At 43.9% G+C, this 20804-nt stretch overlaps 1 protein-coding gene across 2 annotated transcripts in view; it reads right to left on the bottom strand.

Moving 5' to 3' along the window:
- Positions 1-20804, bottom strand: part of CYFIP1 (cytoplasmic FMR1 interacting protein 1) — a 235650-nt gene that overhangs the window by 20656 nt on the left and 194190 nt on the right. For both annotated transcript variants that reach the window (XM_082244824.1, XM_082244823.1), the window contains exon 25: positions 8539-8629. In XM_082244824.1, coding sequence (XP_082100950.1) covers positions 8539-8629 — 91 coding nt within the window. The remainder of the gene's footprint in view (positions 1-8538; positions 8630-20804) is intronic.

The raw sequence follows: 20804 nt of genomic DNA on the forward strand, positions 1-20804 counted from the left end.
GCTGCAGCGCCCCCCAGACCCCCCCATTTCCTACCTGAACTCATTCGTTCCAGCGCCGTGCATGAGCCCAGAAGCTCCAATCTCATTAAACAGATTGATAGCAGCAGGAGCCTTTGGCTCCCACTGCTGTGAATCAAATCCAGTGATGTGGGGGGCGGGGCCAAGTCCCTCTGCCTGTGTCAATAGATGCAGCAGCAGGACTCTGGAGTGCGCCCCCTCCCCCCATGGGAAGCGGCTTTCCATAGGGGCACCCGATGAAGAGGAAGATGGGGCTGCTCGCTGCTCTGTGCAAAACCCTTGCACAGAGCAGGTAAGTATAACATGTTTGTTATTTTTATTTGAAAAAATCTGAACCATTACAACCCCTTTAAAAGAGAAAGATATCCAATTCCAACTTTTGCTGAACGCACACTTCCCACACAGACTGGTAAAGAAGATGGATTTAGTTTTTACTTTTTTACATTAATCAGGGTTCCAGGAAGACTGCCAAGTTACATTCGGTATGGAGTCCTCTTGGATGTAAGGTTCCCAATCTAAATATTCTTCTTTCTGGGTCAAGCCATAGATGCCCTGCACTCTCATTCCGCTTGGGTTACCTCTTTAGCATTGTAAGAAGTGAACCGCAAGTGGGTGTTGATCATCCTTTTTGATGCTTTGGATATGTTACCCTAGTTGGAATTAGATATCTTCCTCTGTTAAGTTATCCAAATTGAAAGGCAGTTGTTTACTATGGCTTGTCCCTAGTACTATCAGACACTACATGTACTTTAACCACTTCAGCTCCGGAAGGTTTTACTCCCTTAATGACCAGGCCATTTTTTGCGATACGGCACTGCATTACTTTAACCACAAATTGCACAGTCGTACGACGTTGTAGCCAAATACAATTGATGTCATTTTTTTCCCACATATAGAGCTTTCTATTGGTGGTATTTGATCACCTCTGCAATTTTTAGATTTTGCGCTGTAAACAAAAAGAGCGATGATATTGAAAAAAACACACAATATTTTTTACTTTCTGCTATAAAACATTCCCAATAAAAAAATGTAAAAAATCTTAATTTTATCAGTTTAGTATTTGTATTCAGCTACATATTTTTGGTAAAAAAAAACACAATCCAAAAAAGCGTATTTTAATTGGTTTGCACAAAAGTTATAGCGTTTACAAACTTCAGGATAGATTTTTGGATTTTCTTTTGTTTTTTTAGTAATGACGGCAATCAGGAATTTTAGTGGGACTTCGACATGGTGGACAGATCGGACCCCTAACTGATATTTTTGACACTTTTTGGGGACCAGTGACATTAATACAGTAATCAGTGCTAAATAATATGCACTGTTACAGTATAAATGACACTGGCAGGGAAGGGGTTAACACTGGGGGTGCTCAAAGGGTTAAATGTATGCCTGTGTGTGCTTACTGACTGTGGGGGGGGGGCTCTTTGACAGGCACAGAGAGATCGGGATTTCACCTTAGCTGAAACTCATGATCTCTCTCTGCCTGTGTGACAGAAGACCCGCCTGCTTTGTTTACACAAGCAGAAGGGTCTTGTGTCAGTTTCTGTGAAGATCGGAGGAGGCTGGTTGCAATCGCCCTCGCTCCTCCCGCAGTCTGGCTTCCGCTGTGTAATCCACGCCGGTTCCACGTGCACATAATCACGTAGTTCTACGTGATTATGCGCAGCTGAGCTGCCCTGCCGCAGTAAATCTGCGTGGGGCAGTCGGCAAGTGGTTAAAATTGTCCCCTCCAGTTATTGTTTCTCTTGTATAATTTGCTATTCCCTCTCAAAAAGAAGCCTTCCTATTACTCCTATTACTATTTTTCTTAAAATATTCAGCCCTTTACACTCAGGGCTCCCTGTCTCTCTTATTGATCTATCCCCTCCTGGAAAGAAGTTTGTTGTTATTATTTCTAAAAAATATGCTGTTTAATGTTGCACTCAGGGTTCCCCTTTACCGATTTGTTGTATTAAATGCTGTATTACACACAATGTGAATAAAATGACACATACAGTAAAAACGAATATATCAGCCTTCAAACCCAGTGCCACTAAATCCAACCAGAACAACTAGGAGCGGCTACTATAAAACACATTAAAAATCATAGCGGACGCCCGCTAAAGAAGACGGAATTACGAAACGCGTCCGGGGCGTGACCACAGCATGGAGAAGCCAGATCGTTCGGTATCACCCGGGAATCACCGCTGGACAGCTGGTGAGAGATACCGGATGACCGGTGTTCTGGATATTTTGATATGCGATTTTATCACTTTTACCATGCGAGTGTGATTATATAATGTACAGTGATTAATAAAGGTTAAAACAGGGTCACGCTATGTGTGGCCTTGTATGTTTTATATATAAGCATTAAGGATCGGTGGAGGAGATGAGCTATTAAAACTATTAAGGATTCCACTCTGGATCTAAAACTGATTACTATCAGGAGCACTGGGTCTGATCTTGTTCTTAAACATATAGAAGCAATTCCTGATGTTGGAGGTGGAGGAGAGATATTTGAGGTTGTATCCAAAGCCCTTATACATCACCTTCCGGTGAGCTTGTTTGCTAAAGGGAGAGGACAACCACAAGGTGTGGTGGAAGTAACACATTTTTTGAATATTTCCAACCGAGTCACTTATAATCATGTGGTGGACTGATATATATGCAACATAGAATTTTATTGATGCAGGGTTTATAGCGCTACTATTGTGGTGATTAATTGTGGACTGTTTTTATGGAGTACACTTTTTTTACTACATACTATGAATGAATGCTGTATGGATGAGTGCACACTGAGGAAAACCTAACGGTGTAACCACTAATTATCCTATTAGGGGGAACCTTAGCTGAACCCATCCTTGCTCTGAAGAAGCTCGTGTTCATGAGCGAAACATGTCAGCATGGCATCATTACCCTTGGGACGTCCATTCCTAGACCAGACCCTGCAGACTCACACACCCACGTCGCCTACCTGTACACCGACACTGCACACACGGAGCGGCGCAAAACTCTAGTAGACTACCTCGATGCGTATTCCGTCCATGAGGCATTAAGAGCCTTCAGAATGGCTGGGGATTGGTGAGATTGCATGGACTTAATTTGTGTATACTGTCCATAGGACACCAACTCACCCATATGTAGCCGGCCTCCTAGCAAGATACTGCACGCAAACCGCTCCTATTTGGACCTGTCCAGCCGCCCACAGTTCAGCTTTACACAGGAAGGTCATCAGTTGGGCTACCATTCAGTACATCGGTGGAAAGACCCCATTCAGCCTTCACCTGTACTTACAGTTGTACTATGCAAATGCTCCACTGACTGTTTTCAGCGAACCCAGCCTACCATTCCTTATATACTCCACATCACGTCTGGCCCTGTTCTACCTTTGAAGTCAGATTGGCCAACTGTGGTTAAAAACCACATTATACTCCATCTGCAGCCACTTGCACTAGTGCCTCTTTGACTGGTGGATGTATGGTTTTTGTGGGTGTCTGCAGCTGCTTTCTTGTTTAGTTTTGACAACGTTGTAATTTTAACTTTTTGTTACGTCAGAGATTTTTGCAATTTTTATGTTCTATTTTTACTAAATACACTTTTATCCTGGGACCACCACAAATCTATATTACGCTAATTTGATCAGTGTACACCATTATTCACCTTCAGACAGGCTAACAAAGCAATACCTAAACTAGAATATGGTAGGGTGTAAAACTATATTAGGCTTAAACATTGCTATTTTCAGTCAGTTTATTTTTTACTGGAAACCATCAATAGTCCTAGAACTGTGAACTTTTGTTGACAATTATGCTTTTGGCACTTCTGCCCCCTCAGCAGGCTGCAAACCACGACCCATGATTGACTTCTGTATGATTTATGATCTCTGTTAAGTATTATTCCTGCTCTATGCAAAATATATCCAGAAACGTACAGGATTAGCACAAAGGATTAAGACCTTAGCCCCATCTCCCTCTCACAAATCCCTTCAGAAGGGCTCACACGACAGATGACACATTTTAGCTGTGTATTTCTGGTATTTCATTAAAAAAACAGATATATCTGTAAAACTGGCCTTCAGGTCTACAACAAAGTATGCCTCAGTTAAAACACATTTATTGCACAAAGGCGTTTGGTAAACTAAAGCAGATTATGCATTTTATTTGCCTTATAAATCAGAAATAATAGGATCTGCTTCCTATATTGCCTACAGCAGTGGTCACAGCAGTCACTGGTGAGTGGAACACAAAGTTGTAAAGGCTTGTTGTATGCATGAAGTTAAAAAACTTCAGTATGCAGCACCCCCTAATACTTACCTGAGTCTGTTCTTGATCCAGCAATGTGCATGGGAGCAGCTGCTGTCCAGTCTCTCTGCCTCCTCATTGGCCATTGGCTCCCGCTGCTGTAAATCAGTCAGTGAGGAGGGAGGGAGGGAGCGGAGCCATGCCTCGTTTTGTGTATCCTATGGACACACAGAGCTGAGCTCGGGAGTGAGCATGCACGAGTTCCCCCACAGCAAGCAGTTTGTTATGGGAGCAATCAGCAAGTAACCCGAGAAGAGGCGGATTGGAGCTGCTCTGTGCAAAACTAATGCACAGAGCAGGTTAGTACATGTTTGTAATTTATAAAGAGCATTTGAGCTTTTTTTATTCCTTTAACCTTGTTTTGGCAATACTTCTCTTGTTCGTCACAGGAGTGCCCTTACTTTGGCTCTCTTGTGACCCAGAGTTAGCCAACAGAGGGCTATAGTCTTTGCTCTGAGCTGACCGATAGTTGAGCAATCAACGGTCATGAGCACTCAGTTCTTGGTCATAGAGTTGACATGGGACAGCTGCAGCATAGAGGTATGAAGATTTTTACAAGACGTGCACCTAACTTTAGACAATCAGACTGTAATATAGGGAGCCAACTTCAGGATGAACATATACAGGCAGATATGTTTGTAATATTGAGGTATGGAGTGCTGTCTGTCTGCTACCATGCAAGTTGTCAGTGTTGACATCAGTAAAACTTGTCCAATGGTGATAGAAGCACATATACAGTACTTTTATTATTCACACAAACACTCTAGAGGCTGTGAACAGGCCAACTAGCAATGCCACAAACTGGTAGTGGCGATCCTCTACTGTGAATTGCAGAAACAATTAATGAGGCTAGAAAAAAAAGTCGTAGTTAGGTACTCTTGATGCCAGAAAGTTCCCTCGATGAAGTGGAGCAATCACCAACTGGGTAGACTTTATCCTAAACTTTTGTACCTTCAGGAGACGTACAGGTCTCTTTTTGGCTTGTGAACAGTTTGGAATAGAACTCATGAGACCTCTTTAAACACAGGTTTTAAAAACAACTGGGAGAACAGTTTTTCCAGAGCTGCAAAGTAAACCTCTCTTGTGGCCCTGAAAATACCCTTATGTGCATAATTTATGGAGGGAGAAAAGCAGCATCCCTTCACCTAGCAACCTCTAGACACCCTTTAGTCATCTGTGACTTCCCTGAGTCCAGATGGTTGCAATTGATGAAAATGATGTCCCCCACCTGTGTGAGTGGGGAGGCACTGCTTCACAGTGAAGAAGACAGGTCTCAAGTTCCGGAGGACAGGAGGGGGCCAGTTCTTCTTACTAAACTGGAATACGGACTTCTGCTTAGAGTCAGAGGCTTACTGCTTATAAAAATAACTTCCTGGATTATGAAGGTGGCACCATTTTCTGACCTGTCAACCCTGCCTTCTTCTTTAGGGAGTAGGAGTGTGCTTTTGCCCTCAGTTACCTTCTGGATAAAGGCATTCAAGGATTGTCATAGCAGGCGCACATCCTCAAAGGGCAGCCTCTCTATTTGCTTACTGCAGAAAAAAGTCCACCAACCAGCATTTGAGCCAAAAGTTCCATCTCAAAGGAAAATTTCCACATATTCCACCACAGTAGCACTCATCATTCTATGCTGCATGGCCATCAGAACTCGATTAAACCCCCCTTTCCTAAACAAAAGGTATAATGCCCAGGACTTGTACAGCACCCTAGTTGGCGAGGTCACCAGACGTATTCTACCCTGTCGGCAGGATCCATTATAGACCATCCCTGCTTTTGCATATGGGGTATGGGTACAGTCCCTCTTGGCCATATGTTTCCAATTCCAATGCCTTCCCCTTCTCCAGCAGGGGTACTCAGAATTGGCCATAAATAAATTAAAGCCCATGAAAGGAACTCTTCAGAGAGACATCTATAGACACATCCTTCAACTAACAGCAGCAGCTACAAACTGGAGCTTAACTGAGCTGGGAGGGGTTATACCTGGGTGGTGAATTGCTGCCTTTTTTGGCCCATGTCCCTTGCCCTTAAGATGACAGCATAAACTCAAGTAATCATGAATATTAAGTAAAGTGTCCTGTGATTTACAATTAAGTAAAAAAAAAAAAAAAAACTGAGCAGGTTGGCTGTACACCCACGTATGCATCTCATGACTTTTTCTTCTGTTTGGACTGTACTGCGTTTAAAAAGACTAATATTGCAATGCCCCTTTAGATTTTTCGCTTCCGGGAATCAACCATGTTCAGGCGTGATAGCCAATCCATGAATTTGTTTCATGCACCTCTCATCCATGTTTGTTCTATTACGCTGTTTGCATTTAAATATGACTTCTACTCTCTTATTCAATTATTTTTTCAAGTTACCATGCTGCTTATGCTTCGATGGTGTACTACCGGACATGCTGTAACCCGAACATCTAAAAGTTTGCAGCTGGAACTCTAATATATGCTGGGAAAATTATGCCTGAACAGTTATGAAATATTAGCATCACATATTGAGAAGAAATAAAAAGACACCACAAACAGAAAGGCCTTTTTTTCAGTCAGATTAATGTGAAGGTTCTTCCACCTACAAAGCACTCTCTTTGTACAAATAGTCACTGGAATTAAAACCACATGAAGGTTATTGCAGTACTATTCTCAGATGCAGTACATTATTGCAGATAGTTCATTGAACAAAATTAAAGGTTCAGTTTACCTTTAAAAAAAAAAAAATAGTAAAACCAATTTTTACAAAACAAAAAAAAAATAAATGTATTATTTTTTATTCTAAGGAGCCTGCAGGGCATTGCACCCTCGATCAGCAGACTGTGGATCAAATATCCGGCTGCTTCAGACTCTCAGGATAGCAGTCTACCCGTACCTCTGATAAGGAAAATCAATTACAAGGATGCTCACCAGTGCCCTCAACGTTCACTGAGAACTTCAAGTCATCAGCTGCAATGGTGACGGTGCTTGTAATCTATTGACTCAAAGGAAACTGTGAATGAATGATGCAGCTGGGCTGTTTTCAAAGTGTGACAGTGGGTGCAGAGAGAAGATCCCCCGTCTGCTGTCAGGGGGGAGGGCTGGGGTATCGGGGGGAGAAGGTGCAGATGCTGGAACCCCTGAATAAGCAATTTTAAAAACCCTGATTAACCAATTCCAAAGAGCATGCAAGCTGCAATTTAAACAATGACCAATTAATTCTTTTGGAGCCAAAACTCATCATTTTTTTCCTAAAGTAAATCAGACAACATTACAAAATCAAAAAGTATCTTAAAAACTCTGACAAGCAATTCCCCCAACCCCCATGAATCTTTGCCTACTCCTCTAGGAGGCATGTCCTGGATCAACATATGAGAGGGCATGAATCTCTCTGCTCAGCTGTAAACTCAGGTTTACTCCCTGAACACCTGATTACCCATAAAGCCACTCCACAGAACCCTGAAGGCACTAGTGAGAGATGGGATTTTCTTAGATTGCCTTATGACCTGCACAAACAGATGAACACCTGGCCTCAGATCAGCAAGCAGAACCACACATTTTGCTTAAAAAAAAAAAAAAAAAACAGACAAAAGGCCATAGCTCAGTCCTCAAAACTTTCAAGCAAAGACAGAAATCGCAAGTTTCCACAGCTTGCTGGAAACCATTTAGTCTTCTACCTATCCTGAAGGGTATTCTGGGGAGGACTCTAATAATGCCATCTTGGAGACATCTGGGATCAGGGTGTAGGCTACCAAACTAGCTGCCTGTAAGTGTCTGTACATAAGGGCAGTCACTCAACTTGCATGACTTATTCCAGGTACACATGGAAGTTTTTTTTTTTTTTCAAACCAGCGGGCTCCCAACTGAGCAGAACACAATGGCTGCGAGCACTGATTAGATGCTGGTTTTACAGCATGCTCGTATGGCTTCTGTCAAATGAGGATCTGTACACACGGGCTGAAAGTCCGCTGGTAACTGCCGAACCGAACGTTTTCGACCAGTGTGTTCCTAGCTTTAGAAAGATACAGTATAATGAATTCATATAAACAATGATACTCATGGTGGCAGTAACCATATATTCACTGTCAGGGATATTGAAAAACGGTAATGGTAATAAGTCAATTCACTGTAAGTACCCACAGCTTTAACAAACACATATTCATAGCAAACACTACACAAAGCTCAGCTGTAATATATAGATGTTCACAGAGCTGTAAGTGGGAACAGAACATTCACTCCTTAATTAGGCTTTTTTTGGAAAGTACAGCAGAACACACCTGGGGATCCATACTCATGTCTGGGCAACCTGCAGATTTTCGGCATCACTTCCATCAAGGTGTTCACATACTGCAGAATTGTACCTTGTAACTGAAAATAATAAAGACAAAATTAAAACACCCTTCAAGAACATTCTGAAAGAAACACTTGTACAGTGGGGAAAAATTTGATTTTTGTCTTACCGTAAAATCCTTTTCTCTGATGTTCATTGATGGACATCTGGCTCCAGAATCTTCTTGACCATTGGGCTATGCTGCCCCCTACAGGAGTAGGATACAAAGCTTTTTCCTGCCTAACCATGCCCATGGGGCAGTTCCAGGGGGTATACTCCCACTTCCTGCTATAGTCATTCAGTTTAATTGCAAGCATTGTCAGAAGAAAAATAACTCAGCTCAATAGAGGGGTGGGTGCTGTGTCCGTCAATGAACATCAGAAAAAAGGATTTTACAGCGGGAAAAAAATCCAATTTTCTCTTTCGTTCATTGGCGGACACAGCTCCAGAATCTTCTTAACCATTGGGAGGACCCAAAGCAGTATCAAACATGATGGGTGGGAAAACACAGCAGATGAAAATTCCCAACAAGCTAAACCTAGCCAGCCAGAGAACATGGAGCTCAACCAGGAACAACTGGACCTCACCTGAAAAAAACATACACCCTCAAAGAGGACTAATCCTCTCAAACAGCAGCCTGCAAAATGTTGCAGCCAAAAGCAGCATCCACAGATGCCAGCATATCTATTGTATAAAATTTTGTGAAAGTGTGCACATACGACCAAGTGGCCTGATAGCAGAAGGCCTAGGAGGCACTAAGCACCCATGTGGAATAAACCTCAACAGGGAACAGAGGAACCTGACCCTTGATGGAATAGGCCTGCACCTCCGCCTGTCTTGTCCATCTTGAAATGGTTGCGGCAGACGCGACCAACCCTTGCGAGGTGCATCCGTAAGTACAAATAGTAAGGCTGATTTCCTAAATGATTCGGTTGCCGCAAGATACACCCTGATTGACAACCTAGAAACTAAGGGAGCTGCATCCAGAAAGGCTCCACAGACAAACCGCAACCCCTGGACCAACTGGTCCTCCAGCTCGCAAGGGCAGGGAGAAGCTGTTCCCCCTCCAGATCATGGCTCAAAAGCTTTGTCTACTCCGTTAAGTCTGGTACACCAATGCTATGGTGAACACTGGCCTAGGGACCAAACTGGCCACAGCAAACATGTGGCGGACCAAAGACTCGGCTCTCCAGTCAAAGGGGTCTTTAAAAACCGGAGACTCCTCCACCGCAATTAGAGTGGAGTTATTCAGCCTGAAAACATGAGAATCCACCACATGGGACTGTCCACTTGTTTTTATTTTTATTTTTTATTTTAACAGGGACTCTTTAAAGGGATACCGTCTAGTGAAAATGCAAAGGCACCGACATAAAGCATTTAGGTCACTGACTCGTGAGAATTTTGTCAAGTAGGCGGAAAAAGGGGATACCTTTTGCCGCTTTTTGGGGAGCTTCGGGTACCTTCGGGCTTCGAGCTTCGGGAGGAATAATCCTTACTATCAGAGCACTCCAAGGGCATGGATGCAGACCCCGTAGGGTCGCTACATACTAAGCTCACCCTGAAACATAACGATCAGGATTTTTAAATAGACAAAAATAGGCAGGTGAGGGTCAACGACTGCGATCAGCAAGGGGACCCCAACCCAGCGCTCATGAATGAACCACCTACTAGACCCCGTGAAAAACCCATAAAAAGGGGGTCGCCCTCCAAGCCCCTCCATAGAGACCCGCATGAAAATAAATAACCCCCTTAATAAGGACTGCTAGCTGTGACGCAGACGCACAGGTAAGATACCCGAATGGTCCGCAGCGCTAAAGGGGTGGTGCCTTATGCAATAATGGTGGCATGCTGTCTTCAAACAAAGGTGACCACCCCCACAGCATCCCCCCCCCCTCTCCAGGGAAGGCGCTAAGCTGGCCGCAAGACGCGGCCTAAATTTTGGTGGAGGCCCAGACGCACAGATCCCATCCAAGAGAAGGCGGGTGGCTACAGGACATTCACAGGGGGCCGCGCCCCACAGAGGCGCTCACTCGGCCATGGCCTAAATTTCTCTGGGGGCCCCGCCGCCTGGGCGCAAAGCCTGCAGAAGCCGACTGCCCAGGAACAACAGGGGAGAGGGCGGATGCCCAAACGGAGGGTGGTGGCTCCAGCCACCCTTACTGGGGCCTCCCAAAATAGCGTCCGGCCAGTAGGCTGTGGCCTACATTTTCGGTCAGGTCTGGGTGTGTGAGCCCATCCGCTCCCCCAGCCCAACACAGCCGGGAGCCCTTTGGACCCCCCTGCCCAGGTCACTAACCCCCAGGATGGCGAAGGACCCTGTTGAAGCCCCCAGTGTGCGCCCTGAGAAAACCAGCCAGCAGCAGCCCAAAAGGAAGCGCCCCTACAGAGCACATGGCAAAAGCCAGCTCACAACCTCCAGAGGGGGTGGGGGATATGGAACACCCACGGTGACCCAAGAGGGGCTGGGGAGAAGGAAGGGAACGCAGGGAGGGGCCCACATCCACCCAAAAACCCTCAAGGGGGGGGACTACTTCCCATACCGTGGAACCGGGTGGGCACTGCTCCAGACAGATCACCTGTCCACCAGAATGGGGGTGCAGTCGACCAAGAGGAACAGTGCGACTCAGGCCGGGACCAGGTCGAATGCGTCCTTGCGAGACGTTTAACTCGCAGGCCAGCCCCCGTTCAGTAGGGCTAAGTCATGACCGACCTAGTGAAGAGCTGAGGCCTGCGTGCACTCGCTGGCTGGACTGGGGAGCCATAAGTATCTAGAATACCCAGTCCAGAAGTTGATTGTAGTTCTCACAGGAACAGAAAATAAAAGAGTAAAAAAAAATCCATTGAAAAAGGAAAAAATGCTAGGACCAGAGATCCCAGCAAACTAGGTCCTTACTCCTGACTAGGCAGAAAAAAAACTGAATGCCTATAGCAGGAAGTGGGAGTTTACCCCCTGTGGTAAAGTATTTTCCTGCCTAGTGTCCTACTCCTGTAGGGGGCAGCATAACCCAATGATCAAGAAGATTCTGGAGCTGTGTCCGTCAATGAACGAAAGAGAAATAAATATTTGATGCCCTGCAGATTTTATAAGTTTGCCCACTTACAAAGAATGAAGGGTCAATAAATTTTAACAAAAAAGGTTTTTACCACCTCTAAGAATTGGGACTTTACAGGCAAACATTACACCAAGGACATTTAGTAAAATATATCAATTTATTTTAACATGTTAAAATGGTTTTACAAAAACAGACAGAAAAGAAAAACAAACATATACATGACATTGTAATGGAAATTGGTACAGATCACGTAAAAAATGACACACATTCTTACACAGTATATACCACTGTATAAAGAACAAAAAGAGGGCACACCGACCTTGTGCATTACTCAAGTAGAATTTATTAAAATGAATCAAGAAGAGTTCTACTCACAAAAAAAAATTAGGTAAAAACATATCGATCCACAAAATGGACCCAAAGCAACCAGGTCTCAAGGACAGTGACCAGCATGCCAGAGAACCCTCCGAATGGCTGTCTGAGGAAGAGGGGATCTTACCTCCAAACAAGTCAACCATTCGGAGGATCCTCTGGCGTGCTGGTCACTGTCCTGGAAACCTGGTTGCTTTGGGTCCATTTTGTGGATCAAAATGCTTTTACCTTTTGTGAGTAGAACTTAATTCATTTTAATAAATTCTACTTGGGTAATGCACAAGGTCAGTGTGCCTTCTTTTTGATCTTTATATAGTGTTCTCATCGGCTTTCCCTTGACCCCAGGAGGGCAGCAAAATCTGTGCATATACCCAGAGCCTTAGAGACTTACAGCCACCACATCTCAGTTGAGCACAGGAGAATTTGTCTGTCCACAGTACCTACCATCTCAGATGTTAAGGTAAGGTATGGCTGTATGGTACTATACAGAGGTTATATCTGCCTGGGTGGGATGGGTCAGCGAGAGTGCCACTATCACAGAGTCCCAAAACTTCCCCACAGAGGTCCCCTGAACGGGGGGGGGGGGGGGGGGCATCGATATATGGTCACCAATCGGTGAATAAGTGCTGCAAAACGTAGTAAAAATGCTTTCAGTCTATGTTGTACTTGAGCTATGCATATTAGAGTGAGCAAAATATGAAGTGGGATTTTTGACTTACCGTAAAATCCATTTCTCTTATGTTCATTAACAGACACAGCTCTTCATCTTCATGACCGTAGGGTTATACTGCCTACAGAATTAGAACACTAGGCAGAGAAAAAAGCTTGAGCACGCCTATGTGGCAGTCCCTGGAGGTATACTCCCACTCCTGCTATAGTATTTAGTTTTGTAACAAGCAGTGTCAGAAGAAAAAATCCCAACTCCAAAGAGGGTCGGGTGTTGTGTCCGTCAATGAACATTTAAAATGGATTTTACGGTAAGTCAAAAATCACATTTTCTCTTTCGTCCATTGACGGACACAGCTCTTCATCTTCATGACCGTAGGGATGTCCCAAAGCAGTGTCAAACATGAGGGCTGGGAACAACAGAAAACGAACTTCCCAAGGCTAAACCTAGCCAACCAGGTAACTTGGAGCTCAACTATTAACAACTGGAGCTCACCTGAAAAAAACACCCTCAAAGAGGACAAGTCCTCTAAGCAGTAGCCTGCAAAACTTTGCAGCCAAAAGAAGCATCAGCCAATGCCAACACATCCACTTTATAAAACTTTGTGACTATGTGCACAGACGACCAGGTGGCCACCTTGCAAACCTGCACCACTGATGCCTGATGACGGAAGGCCCAGGAGGCACTAAGCGCCCGAGTGGAGTGCACCCTGCCCTGACAGGCAAAGGAGGAACCTGACCCTTAATAGAATGAGCCTGAACCACAGTCTGTCTGATCCATCTGGCAATGGTCGCAGCAGAAGCAGCCAGCCCCTTACTTGGTCCATCTGTGAGGACAAATAGTGAATCTGACTTCCTAAATGACTCCGCAGCTGCCAGGTACAACCTTATTGCCCGAACCACATCCAGAGAATACAAAGCAACTTCCTTAGGATGCTTAGGCTTTGGAGACAGGGAGGGCAACACAATGTCTTCACATCGGAGATGACCTTTGGAAGAAAAGACGGACATGGCTGAAGAACCACCCTATCCCTGTGAACCACTAGAGAAGGAGAAAGACAAGACTGCACTTCCAGATCAGATACCCTGTGCGCAGAAGTAATATCCACCAAAAAGGCCACCTTCTGGGACAACGTAAGCAGGGGAATCTCCCGAATATTTTCAAAGGGGGGTTTATGGAGAACTGACAACACCAAATTGAGGTCTCACGGTGGCAATGGAGACCGCACCGGGGGAACCAAGTGTCTCACTCCCTGGAGAAAGGTACGCATCAAGGAAGGAGTGTGTGGCCAAAAGACGTTGAAAGAAAACCGCCAAGGCCGAGCCCTGGCCCTTGATGGTACTCAAGGCCAGACGCTACACAACTTCTCGCTGGAGGAAGGCCAAGATCTGAGTCATGGAAAAGGAGCGGGGGTGAACCCTTTATTTTACACCATGCAATGTACGTTTCCAAGTACAATGTTAGATCTTCCTAGAGGTAGATTTTCTAGCATTTAACAGTGTAGGAATCACCGATTCAGACAACCCTCTATCCTTCGGCACCTGGCTTTCAACAGCCAAGCCGTCAAAGCCAGTGACTGTAAAGCAGGATGGAAGATTGTCCTTGGGACAGCAAATCTTCCCTGAGAGGAAGTCTCCAAGGAGCATCAATGACCAGCCGTACCAGATCGGCGTAACAAGACTGGCAAGGCCAGCCTGTAGCCACTAGGATGATCGGAATCTTTTCTGCTTCTGATCCTGCGCAGGAGTCTCGGCAGAAGCTTGAGAGGAGGAAAGACGTAAATCAGACGATACTGAAGCCACTAAGGCGTCTGTGGTGTCGACTAGAGGATCCCAAGACTATGCCACAAAACCTCTGTACTTTCCTGTTGAGGCGAGAGGCTAACGGATCCACCTCGGGAGTCCCCTATTGGAGACACAACTGATGGAACACCTCTGGATTAAGTGACCATTCTCCTTGGTCTAAAGCAGGCATGTCCAACCCGTGGCCCTCATGCAGCCCGGAACCGCAGGCAATGCGGGCCACCGGCCGCGGAACTCCAGACAGCCTCCTGCCTTTGGCCGGCGGCTCACGGACACCCGCAAGTGCCATGCGATCTCCTGGCTGCTGCAGGAGACTTAGGATGTCTGCAGTCCGTTACAGAGCTGCTGCTTCCTGTACAGTTCTGGCGGAGTGATATGAAATGCACCCCGCCTGTGACAGGAGCCATACAGGAAGTAGCGGCTCTGCCCTCTACTGCTGCCGCTGCTTCCTCCAGCAGTACCAGACGTTATGACCAGCAGTACCTGCATTACCAGCATTACCCGCCAGCAGTACCCACCAGCATTACCCGCCAGCAGTAAATCACCAGCATTACCTGCCACCAGTACCCGCCAGCAGTAACCGCCAGCATTACCCGCCAACACTACCCGCCAGCAGTAACTGCACCAGCAGTAACCACACCAGCAGTCTGCAAAATAAGTAGAAAAGATATGTGCATTAGCGTGTGTAAATTGTTGCAATATTTTTTTTTAATAACTAGTTGTCTTTTGTCATAATATGTTGTGTCCTTGTTCATACATGTATGAATAAGGACATGACAAGTCATATGTGCTAGGGTTACAACTAGCCCCCAGCATAGAACTGTAAATATCCCAGCATGTGCAGTGTTTCTGACTCCTACCACCATGACCACTTCAAATCACTGAAGTGGTCATGGTGGTTAGAGTGTTCCTTTAATCTCTCAGAAGAAGTAAACCTCTGTATATTGATTCCATTTCATTTGATTATCGTCTAGTTCTCTAGTTGTGTTAAATTAGTGCGGGGGGTGCGGCGGCGTTTTAATACTTATATACCGTACCGTACTTATATATTTTTTATATGCGACCCGAGAATATTTCTCTACACTCAGTATGGCCCAGAGAAGCCAAAAGGTTGGACACCCATGGTCTAAAGCCTGTCAATTGAGATAGTCCGCCTGCCAATTTTCCACTCCTGGAATGTGCACAGCAGAGAGGGCTGGAACGAATCGATCTTCCCACCTTAGAATGCCGGCTACTTTCACACCAGGAACAGGGTGGGCAGCGCTCCGGACAGGCAGCCAGGAGGAAATGCTGCGACTCAGGCCGAAGACAGTTTGTATGTGCACTCGCGTTTAACTCGCTTAGACGTTTAACTCGCAGGCCAGCCCCCAGTCAGTGGGGCTAGGTCGTGGGCAACCTATCCCGAAGCTGCGGTCTGCACGCACTCCCTGGCCGGACTTGGGGGCCCAAGGATCTAGATTATCCAGTTCGTCGCCCAGTCCGACACTTGATTGTAGATTCTCACAGGAACAAAATAAAAAGGTGGAAAAAATTCCATTGAAAAAAAAATTGCCAGGAGCAGAGATCCCAGCAAGGAACTAGGTCCTTACTCCGTACTAGGCAAAAAAAAAAAAAAAAAATATCTATAGCAGGAAGTGGGAGTATACACCCAGGGACTTTCCCATAGGCATGCTCAAACTTTTTTCTCTACCTAGTGTCCTACTCCTGTAGGGGGCAGTATAACCCTTCGGTCATGAAGATGAAGAGCTGTCTTCGTCAATGAACGAAAGAGAAAAGCACTTTTTTGCTGCCCATGTGGAAATCTACTCATACTGGAACCATATTAAATGCAAGGTTATTAGTGTCAGAATGTTAAAAGGTTTATAGTTGCTTGCTGACAGTTAAAAAAGATGGTATTATCACAATATGGGCTGGTTCCTATAATATATAAACAGAGCTGGATCTATAGTCCTCTGCAGTCCCAAATACAAGGTTTGCCCACTATTCATTTACCTTCAGCCGTGGTGGCAGAGCAAGATGTATATCCTCCCAGGTTCTGCATACAATGTCCAGTCTCCCCTGTTATTTAAGTATGGCGCCGGACGCCCATGCCCTGCGATATCATCTGCGCGCAGGACAGCAGCCAATGGGACCAAAAGTGGGGCGGCGCCATGCATTCCACGGCCACACACAGACAATAATGCCAACTCGGCAATGTCACCCCAATTGAGAACTGGGAGAGCCCACCAAAGCTGGCACCGTTCAAACAAAGGGCCTCCTGTACGCAATGGCCCAAAGGACCCTTTTGAGTGCCGAGTGGGAACGATACAGAACCCGCCCCCGGATACACCCACCGAACCCACCCCTCATCAACTGGCAGAGACACCTCTAAAGAAAAGGCAGCAGATTACATGAGAACAGTGTGAGTTAACAAATAGAGATAAGGGAGAAGAGGGAGAGAAAGACCAAACTAAAATAAACTAAAAATAAAAAAATAAGAGCTATGATGCTAGCCACACGGCAAAGAACCACTGTGACAAAGCCTCCTTAGATGACTATGTATTCTGCACCATATCCTGGATTCCCATATAGCAATATAGTGTTAGGTTGCAATCAGAAACTCTACAATATGAAGTTCCTACTTTCAATAGATTTGGACCTCTGGAAAATGAATCACCTCAACAACACTATCAATCAACCCAAAACCATGGACATAACCAAAGGGGTCCGAGAGGTGGACCACGTGGCTACCACAATAGAGGGTTTAGAAGAGGTAGAGGACAACATCAAGGCCACTACCAGAACAACTATTCCCGGGAGGATTTTCAGAGGAGGGGATCTGGGAGACCCCCCTGGAGAGGGAGGGGGTGGAACAATCCCAGAGGGAGAGGAACCAGCAACTATTACCAGCAGGAACAAAGAGAAGATTGGAGACCATGGCAACCCATGGGGCCCCCTCAGACACAAGGGAGAGAAGCAGAAAGAGAAAGACCAGAGGAAGCAGAGGGGGGAAGAGGAAAAAGAAAACGAAAAATCTAACCGAAGGAATTAGCGGATAACCAGCAGATAAGGGGGGAGGATTGGTGGTTTTAAACCAGAAAGATTTGGATGAACTGGATAGGTTGTTTAATGATACTGAAACATATGAGGAATTAAAAGGAAATCCTAGCAACAAATATAAGGCCAAACTTACAAGATCAATCAAGAAAGCAGCAAAGGATGACATTTTTAACAAAAAGGAAGGTAGGTATCTGGTGCCGGATGCACCTAGAATACCGGTGATCTACCAGTTGCCAAAGATCCATAAAAATAGAGATAGACCTCCTGGAAGACAGATAATAAGCGGAGTGGATTCTTTGTTTTCCAGGGTTGGCGAATATTTGGACTTTTTTTCAACCTGTAGCCCAACAAGGCAAGTCCTATCTAAGGGATAGTAAGCACCTTATGGGTATATTGAATGGGATGGAGATTGAATACGAAGATCTATTAGTGAGTATAGATGTGAACTCACTTTATAATAATATCCAACAACTTCATGCCTTAGAAGCGGCAAAATGGGCCATTGACACTACAAAGATAAAAAGAAAACAAAAAGGAGTTCCTGTTACAGGCCTTAGATTTAGCAATAAGCCATAATTTTTTCTGGCATAACAAAGATTTTTTAGACAAAAAAGGGGAGTGGCTATGGGAGCCAAATATGCTCCGTCCATAGCTAATATTTTTATGAGGAAATGGGAGGAAGAAACGTTTTTTTCTCACCGCCCAGCCCAACTCAAGATATACCATAGGTATAAAGACAATATTTTAATCATGTGGAGGGGCTCACCAGACTCCCTTGCCAGTTTTTTAATTTTCATTGGGGATAACCACTATGGCATATCATTTTCGGAGACAATTGGAATCGGATCCATCAATTTCCTAGACTTGGAGATATTTAAACATGAAGGCAAGCTAATCACCCGCACTCACTTCAAAGAGGTAGATAGAAACGGTACATCCCGACGGGTAGCTGCCATCACCCTAAATGGTTGAGCTCTGTTCCTAAGAGCCAGTTGCTTAGGGTGAGGAGGAACTGTGATTTAGAAGACGATTACAACCAACAAGCTGATATGTTAATCGAGAGGTTTGAGGAAAAGGGATATAATACCAAAGAACTCCAGAGAACCAAAGAAGACGTCAGGAAAATGGACAGAAAACACCTGCTTAAAGACAAAGAAGTAAATACTAGAACAAATGATTATGGCCTGGCTTTTACTACAGGGTTCTCCAGACAATATAAACATTTGGAGCGGATAATAAAAAAAACATTGGCCATTGCTTTTAAAGGATCAAGTCTTAAATACCATTTTACCAACCAAGCCCAAGTTCATTTATACAAAACCCAAGACGTTAAGATTGAAATTAACTCATAATGTAGTTAACCCCCGTCAAAACTTGTACATTTTTAGATCAAATTGGTTTTTTTAGTTGTGGGAAATGCGTGACATGTAGGACCTCAAAAAATAGGAAAAGGAAAACTATTAATTTTAAATCTAATGTTTATGGGAAACAATATACCATCAAAAAATGTATTACTTGTGCCTCCACCCACGTCACATACTTATTAACATGTCCTTGTGGGCTTCAATATGTGGGTAGGACCACCAGGGAACTAAAAATTAGACTACGAGAACACGTCACAAATATAAAGAAAGGGTTTAGCTATCACAGCGTGTCCAATCATTTTAGATTGGTTCATGACTGTGACCCCAGTGGTTAACATTTTGTGGCATAGATACGGTGGAAGCCCATTGGAGGGGAGCGAAACTTAAAAGAGCAATCTCACAAAATGAGACCCAGTGGATACATCACCTGGGGACCCTCCAACCTCGAGGGCTTAATATCGATTTGGACTTAAATTGCTTTCTTTCCAATTGGTAAATTTTATTACAACATACCTTTGTATTTTATACTGTACAAGATTTTTAAACATCTTTTAATTTTTTATTTTCTACCTTTATTTTCATTTTTATTTATTTTACTTTTTTTATTTATTATTTTTTTTTTATTATTTTTTATTTTTATTTTAAATTTTTTTATTTTTATTTTACTTTATTTTATGTTCTAGGTTTTGTAACATTTAGGAATATACATTTATATTTATCTTTTTTTATCAAGTTCATGTGCTAATATTTTCTAAATTTTTTACTAGTTATAAATTATAAATTGCTATTATTGTTTTGAATTAATACTTACTGTGAAGGGGAAGTGATGTAGTGTTTTAAACAAGTCCCCTCCGGGTATTAATAACTGGCTTTTTATATTTAATATATCAATAAATGTAATATTTTTTCTATCAGCTTCCTGGTTGCTTGTTGGGATACCCATGGACTGACCATAATGTCAGGAAGTATTATCATTATCTTTTTGAGTGGGATTTACCCCGATTTTTATGGTAAGAAATGTAACTTATTAGGTCTTTTTTCTCAACTTCTTGGATGTTCGTGGGGACACTGACAGATTGGACCCTAATAACAGGAAGTATTTATTTTCTTCAATGAGCGTCTATTCCGATCTGTTGATTGGCTAATTTAGTTGCCAGTCTTGTATAAATAGACGTAGCCGTAAACAGGAAGTGATGTCTTTGATAACGCCCATTAAGGCGGGTGAAACGCGTTGACGCACTTCCAGCGGACGGCTTAACCACACGACGTCACTTCCGCCTATTCGTGGAACGCCTGCCAGCTAGCGATCCTGGAAGTGGACGCAAGTTATGCTGATGTGGTATTTTAATGCTGTCTGCCATTTCTACATGTGTGGGTACCTTTCTTTATGATGATATTTACCTAATAAATTTTGCGGGCTTCACGATGTTTGGCTCCTTCCCTCTTTTCTTTGAGCATCTGATCAAGAGGGGCTATTGTCCTAAGTTGGAGGCTTGCTTGTTGGTGTGCTGATCCATCCATGCCCTGGTCCACATTGGAGCTATCATCTCTTTTTGAGGCTTGAATATTCTTAATATCTGGTGAGTGGATCCCCAAAAGGGTCGGTTTTGGAGCACATATCACTGTGCGGAGCACTTCCAGCACTTTTTGTCCAGCACTTTATTTTTGGCAACTCAGTGGACTCATATGTTTGGACTGCACTTTATTTTTGCTCTATTTCACTTCAGCACCTAATTTTCATATGTTTGATATATGGTGAATTTTTTTACATGTATTTATTGGCATATATATATATATATATATATATATATATATATATATATATACATACACACACACACACATATATATATATATATATATATATATATATATATATATATATATATATATACATGATTTATTTTCATTATTGA

This window comes from Pelophylax lessonae (assembly GCF_965119305.1).
Source record: "Pelophylax lessonae genome assembly, chromosome: 2".
NCBI lineage: Eukaryota > Metazoa > Chordata > Amphibia > Anura > Ranidae > Pelophylax > Pelophylax lessonae.